The sequence below is a fragment of the Hylobates moloch genome, unplaced genomic scaffold (assembly GCF_009828535.3).
Source record: "Hylobates moloch isolate HMO894 unplaced genomic scaffold, HMol_V3 SCAFFOLD_11, whole genome shotgun sequence".
Classification (NCBI taxonomy): Eukaryota; Metazoa; Chordata; class Mammalia; order Primates; family Hylobatidae; genus Hylobates; species Hylobates moloch.
In genome coordinates this window covers 81,037,623-81,044,558 of record NW_026652286.1, presented here as the reverse complement: position 1 = coordinate 81,044,558, position 6,936 = coordinate 81,037,623, and the positions used below count along the sequence as shown (strand labels likewise).

Here is a 6,936-nt window from a genome sequence, read left to right as displayed (position 1 = left end):
ATATATATTTTCTTACTCAGTCACCTAGGCTGGAGTGCAGTGGAATGATCACAGCTTACTGCAGCCTCAACCTCCTGGGATCAAGCAATTCTTCCACCCTCCCACCTCAGCCTCCCACTAGTAGCTGGGACTACACCACCACACTCAGCTAATTTATTTATTTTTTTTAGAAACAAGCTCTCGCCATGTTGCCCTGGTTCCTCAAGTGATCCTCCAGCCTCAGCCTCCCAAATAGTTTCAATTTTAATGGTAGGAATTTCTCTCTCTAAAATATTAATTAGGCTCATCTCATTTTGTTGCATTTGGTCCAGTACCAGGAATATACAGCGAAATGGACATGGAATCATTGAACTGAAATATCCAATTTATGTCTGGGCAGGGTGGCTCATGCCTGTAGTCCCAGCACTTCGGGAGGCTGAGGTAGGCAGATTGCTTGAGTCGAGGAGTTGAAGAACAGCCTTTGCAACATGATGAAACCCTATCTCTACAAAAAATGAAAAAAAAAATATCCGAGCATGGTGGTACACGCCTGTAGTCCCAGCTACTCAGGAGACTGAGGTGTAAGGATCACTTGAGCCTAGGATGTTGGAGGCTGCAGTGAGCCAAGATCACGCCAATGCACTCCAGCCTCGGTGACAGAGTAAGACCATGTCTCAAAAAAAAAAAAACCAACTTCATTTATAGAAATATTTCACTCAGGGCCACAGTGGAGGAACTTTCCACACACATGTCACCATTCAAACATGTGTGTGACTGTAGGCCTAAAGGAAAGGATGTGTGAGACTGCCAACTTTTCAGATGATTATCTTGTTTGTTTGCTGGCTTGAGTATTCAACAAAGTTAATTATTCATTAACAAGTGGAAGATAAATGCTGAGAGCTGCTGTTTGTTTCAGGTAGGGACATCTGGCTTGGCATCCCTTTTGTAGAGGCTTCCAACCAACACATAAAATTGTGGATTGGGGTTTCTTGCTAGATTATGAATTATCACTAGTGCCTGTGATAGCTAAAGTTAAAATGTAACTTTAGGACTGGAATAAACCAGACCTTTGGTTTTAGTCTGAAGACACACAGCAACTAGAAAAGATGGCGTGACTGCGGATGGGAGTGGGTGGGGGAGTCAACAGAATGAAGTGTGAACTAACCTTTCAGTTCCCTTTAAACCCGCATTTCAGAAATATGCTGAGCGCCAGTCCAGCAAACCCGAAGTACGTGATGGAATGGAACTTGTTCCTCAGCCAGAAGATAGCACAGCCATCTGCCAGTGCCGCAGGAAAAAGCTTTCAAGAGAAGAGCTTTGAGTCAGACCAGATTCACACTCCTGTGTATCCCGGCTACATCTTTAAGGAAGGATCAGATCTAAGCTGTGAAGGACAGTACAGAAGACTCTACCAAGTGGACTAGTTCTCCCGGTGGCTTTATATATGTAGATGGATATAGCAGTACTGGTTGAGTATCCCTTATCTGAAATGCTTACGACCAGGAGTGTTTCAGGTTTCAGATTTTTTCAGATTTGGGGATATTTGCATATACATAATGAGATATCTTGGGGATGAGATCCAAGTCTAAACACAAAATTCATTTATATTTCATATATACCTTGTTCACATACTCTAAAGGTAATTTTATATAATATTTTTAATAATTTGTGCATGAAACAAAGTTTGTATACATTGAACTGTCAGAAAGCAAAGGTGTCACTATCTTAGTGACCCATGTGATGTTGTCAGCACTCAGAAAGTTTTGGATTTTGGAGTATTTCAGGTTTTAGATTTTTGTATGAGGGATGTTCAACCTGTATTTGAACAAGCATTACCAAATATCATTGGATATTAATATCTTTTGCATAAAAACTGCCATTATCAGCATCATAGTTTCTCTAAAAAGAAAACTTGGGGATCATAGCCGATAGAGAGTCTTGCTAAAATATAAATCAGCCTCTGCAAAACTGTTTACATATTTATTGGTTTACGTATTTTATTGGTTTGTTTCTATCCCCTGTTCGCTTTTTCTCTTCCACTTCCAATTATGAAGAGAAAATATTTGTTCAGGGTTCCCCCACCGCCGTCACTGCGTAATTTCTCCTCTTACAAGCTGCTTTTGACTTTCATTAATAACAGCTTCCTTTTAGAAAGTCTGATAAGGATATTTAAGGAAGAAGAGAATGACTCTGTTATTAAAGGTGGCAAGGAGACTGTGGAGGGAATATTTTTTAAAGCACTACTCATATCCTTTAAACTAAATTTTGCCAAAGCCAGTGACAACATTAAGGAGAAATTGTGCCTTAAGGTAGTAATTCCAAATCTATCTGAGTTGTATACCATCAAAGACAATACAGTTATTAATGTAGATGAAGGTATGCTACAGGTATCATTCATTATCTCTATATTCAATAGGTAAAAGATAACTGTAGTCAGGTGAAGGGCGTTCATTATTTTTAAGCTGAAAAGGGGATCCTTGAAAACACTGAAAACCTCTACAACAATCTTCAGGAAGCCTGCTGTCTTGGGATTCACTAATAATAGGCCAACAACAAAGGCAAGCATCCATTCCTCACTCCACCACTTTTCTATTTCAGTGAGTGTCATTGCTAAGATAAAAACTTTGGAAATTTCCTTTGTCTTTTAGGACAAGGTCAGGATTTAGGACTCATAGCCTGAAAGCTCATTACATACTCCTTGTAACCCTCAGTCCAAGGTTCAGTTCACTAAAGTGCATGTTCTAAAACAAGAGCTATCCTCATTCCCAATTTTAAAATAAGTACTCTGGCTGGTTGCAGTGGCTCACGCCTGTAATACCAGCACTTTGGCGGCCGAGGTGGGCGGATCTTTTGAGGTCAGGAGTTCAAGACCAGCGTGGCCAACATGGTGAAACCCCGTCTCTACTAAAAATACAAAAATTAGCCGGGCATGGTGGCATTTGCCTGTAATCCCAGCTACTCGGGAGGCTGAGGCAGGAGAATCACTTGAACCTGGGAGGCAGAGGTTGCAGTGAGCAGAGATTACACCACTGCACTCCAGCCTGGGCGACAGAGTGAGACTCCATCTCAAAAACGGAAAATAAAAATAAAAATATGTACTCTCCTAACTGAAATATTTACTTAATCTGGAAAACAATGTAACTATTTTTAAAGTGGTTACATCTATTCTTGCTGAAGAACAATAAACAGAATTTTTTGACTAAGCATAACCAAATTTCAGAACAGTCTAATCAATGCCAAGTATCCAAGGCAAACTCTAATACCCATGCATTGTGCAAAACCACAAGCACACAAGTATTAAGTAAGAGCAAGCTGTCCTGAGACCATACCTAATGAATTTGTGTCTTAAATATTGTACATAGTGTTTGAGGCTTGTCAAAACTGGGGTTATGGCAAGAAAGGTTGCCTGCCTCATACCTTTCTGCCTAAATTCCAGGTGCTAAAGGCTAATGGCATTTTAAACATCTTAAATTTTTAAAAATTTATATTGCCTCTGCCAAACAGGCCTAATAGTTAAAAGCAAGTTGAGACAAACCAGGCAGCTTCAGTGAGTGGAACAGGAAGGATGTGCTTTAAAAAAAGGTGGAATCCCTCAAAAAATTCTATAGGGAGACAGCAGCCTTAATCTACGTAATTCTTCATCTTGCCAATTCAGCCGCAGCCTTTAAAGAATTAGTGTTAATGGCTTTCTGGTTTGAAAACAAAAATGTATCTATGTGGTTGAAAGTTTGGGAGGAGATTCACCAATATCTGAGGAGAAGATGGAGTGAAGGGAATTTTTACTTTTTGCTTTATACCTTTCTATAATATTTAAATTTTTTTTACTATAAGTATGGGTCAAATTGCAAAATAAAGAAAAATGCCAATCTTAGAAAAGACAATAAATGCACAAAAGATATAAATAGGAACAGGAAATATTTATATTTTTTCCATTATGCTCTTTTTAAATCTATGTTTAGAACTTTATATCTTGGGACATATGTATATATATACTTTTTAAATAAAATAAATTTTCTAAATAAAAATTTGAAAAAGATACCTTTTGTTTTTTAAGAAAGAGGTTGTAACCACTTATAGCCCTGGTATTTCTATAACTGCATTGGTCTAATTTTGATTCTATTATGTCTTCATGAATAAATGAACCAAAATCACCACTCAGTCCCTAAAGGGCAGAAATCTATAATAACATTAGAAGAAAGAAAAGGCCAGTCACGGTGGCTCACACCTCAGCACTTTGGGAGGCCGAGGCAGGAGGATCACTTGAGCCCAGGAATTTAAGACTAGCCCTGGCAACATAGTGAGACCCTCAACTTTACAAAAGAAAAAATTTAAAAATTAGCTGGACATGGTGTTGAACACCTGTAGTCCCAGCTACTTGGGAGGCTGGGGTGGGATGACTGCTTGACCCCAGGAGTTTGAGATTACAGTGAGCTATGATCATGCCACTGCACTCCAGCCTGGACAACAGAGCAAGATCCTGTCTTGAAACCACCTCTGCAAAAATTATAAATGAGAAAATCATTACAGTGAAAGAGATCTGACCTAACCAACTCCATCTTGATTCTAACCTCCAAGCTGTCCTTGTTTATTCCTGGGCATAGGCCAAACTAACTTTGGGAGGAACTTAGTTTATAGTTTAACTTTGAAACAAAGATGGTAACAGCTCTTTCCCAAAAGAAGCCCCCTTCATGCCTGAGGATTAGACTGCCTTTGCAGGACTAACAAATTAGCTACAACACAGAAATTATGATTTAGGAGTCATGCATCTGAAGGCTGCCAGATTTTGAACCTCCTCAAATTGCTCCTGGGGATAACATCATTATTGTGAAACCTAAAACCAGTGCTTGAGATATTTTGCAGACCCTGCACTCGATGATTCCACTAGCATCACTCAGATCAATAAACTGGCTCATCTGGTCTTGTGGCCCCAACCCAGGAGCTGACTTAGCACAGGAGGGCAGCTTCGACTCCCTTTGATTTCATCTCTGACCCAACTAATCAGCAACTCTCCACTTTCTGATCCCCTACCCAACAAATTGTCCTTAAAAACCACAATCTCTGACATTTCAGGGAGACTGATTCAAGAAATAAAACTGTGGTCTCCCATACAGCCAACGCTGCAAGAATTAAACCATTGCAATTCCCCTGTCTTGATAAATTGGCTCTGTCTAGGCAGCAGGCAAGGAGAACTCATTGTGTGGTTACAGTCTCAAAAAAAAAAAAAAAAGAAAAAGAAAAAAAAGAAAAAAAATTTAAGCTTGGCACCATTATTTTTGTTGACGGTGAAAATACAACAAGGGGCCAGGCATGGTGGCTCACGCCTGTAATCCCAGCACTTTGGGAGGCCGAGGTGGGCGGATCACAAGGTGAGGAGATCGAGACCATCCTGGCTAACACAGTAAAACCCCGTCTCTACTAAAAATACAAAAAATTAGCCGGGCATCATGGAGGGCGCCTGTAGTCCCAGCTACTTGGGAGGCTGAGGCAGGAGAATGGCGTGAACCGGGGAGGCGGAGCTTGCAGTGAGCTGAGATCCTGCCACCGCACTTCAGCCTGGGCGACAGAGCGAGACTCCATCTCAAAAAAAAAAGAAAAAAGAAAAAGAAAATACAACAAGGGTACACAGAAGACAAACAGTCCCCTGGCATAACGAGTCATTGTAGTGAAGAGGACAGATTTCTCAGCCAAGAATTAGCTAAAGGTGCCAACTCCCTTCTCCTAGCCTCTTCAAACTGCTAAGGCTCAACAAGAGGATTGATGCCTGGTTGGAGGTCCCTCTGGCCTCCTTTAGGACCACTGCAGGACCTGTGCCTTTGACCCACACCCACTCCTCATGTGTGACATTGTGGTTTTCTACTACATGACATATTTTCCACAATTATAAAAGATTCCATGTTCACATCCGGGGGACGGCCTTGGAGTCCCTTATTGTTGGAGTTTGCTCCAGTGCCAAAGCAGAGAGGAAAGAAATGGCATATAATTGTGACTCGTCTCCCTCGGCACTACAGATATTTCCCTTTCCTCACTCCAATTCATTTTTGTTTCCTTATCTCTTGTCTTCACATGGCTTATAAAGAAAAATCTTTGCCTTGTAAGTGGAAAGCAAGAATATTAATTTCATAAATATAATATGATATATTGTATAATAGTAGTAAGACAAAGAAGAGAGAAAAGGAAGAGGAAGAGAATGGGTGGAGAGGGGAAGAGAGAAGGAAGGAAGGAACAATTTCTGTGAAACCACCCAGAAGTTCTTCTGAGTTCTGCTTCTTGGTAAACTGTTCCTAGATTTAAGCAGGTACATATAAATGAATAAACCTAACACTTGACAGTTTCTAGTCTTTATGATCCCTTGTGGTTACTTTAAAGAAAGATACTTTTAAAGAACTGAACAATTTTTACATGTATTAGAGCAATAAGAAAATGTTCGAGCCTATTATGTAGAAATTGCTGAATTCTTGTGGATCAGGTTAGAGGTAACATAAGTACTCAGCAGTAACTATTGTAAATACTTTTTAAAATAATTCAGATAAGCACTACATTAAAAATATGCAGAGTTTATTAGGTTGATGCAAAAGTAATCGTGGTTTTTGCCATTATGTTTAATTATGTATGTTTAATGGCAAAAACCACGATTACTTTTGCACCAACCTAATAAAAATAATATCTAAACAGCAGTATACCTTAAATTTATTTTTATATTTCATCCGGTACATTTAGGAATTTTTGTTCTGCATTATTTACTGGCTTAGTTTTGTAGTTTTTTAATTTAAAATTTTTAAATTGTGGTAAAATATACATAAATTTATCCTTCTAACTAGTTTTAATTGTACAATTCAGTGGACTTAAGTACATTCACATTGTTGTGTAATTTTGAATTTAATTTTTTTTTTTTTTTTAGAGGGAATCTTGCTCTGCTGCCAGGCTGAAGTGCAATGGTGCTATCTCGGCTCACTGCAA

At 39.3% G+C, this 6,936-nt stretch overlaps 1 protein-coding gene across 2 annotated transcripts in view; it reads left to right on the top strand.

Moving 5' to 3' along the window:
* The window catches only part of POGLUT3 (protein O-glucosyltransferase 3), a 27,120-nt gene extending 23,116 nt beyond the window's left edge, over window positions 1-4,004 (top strand). The window contains exon 8 of one of the 2 annotated variants that reach the window (XM_032167315.2): window positions 1,175-4,004. In XM_032167315.2, the coding sequence (XP_032023206.1) occupies window positions 1,175-1,300 (126 nt within the window). In that variant the 3' untranslated portion in view covers window positions 1,301-4,004. The remainder of the gene's footprint in view (window positions 1-1,174) is intronic. The other variant, XM_032167316.2, reaches the window with a different exon arrangement.
* The last annotated feature ends 2,932 nt before the right edge of the window (window positions 4,005-6,936 follow it).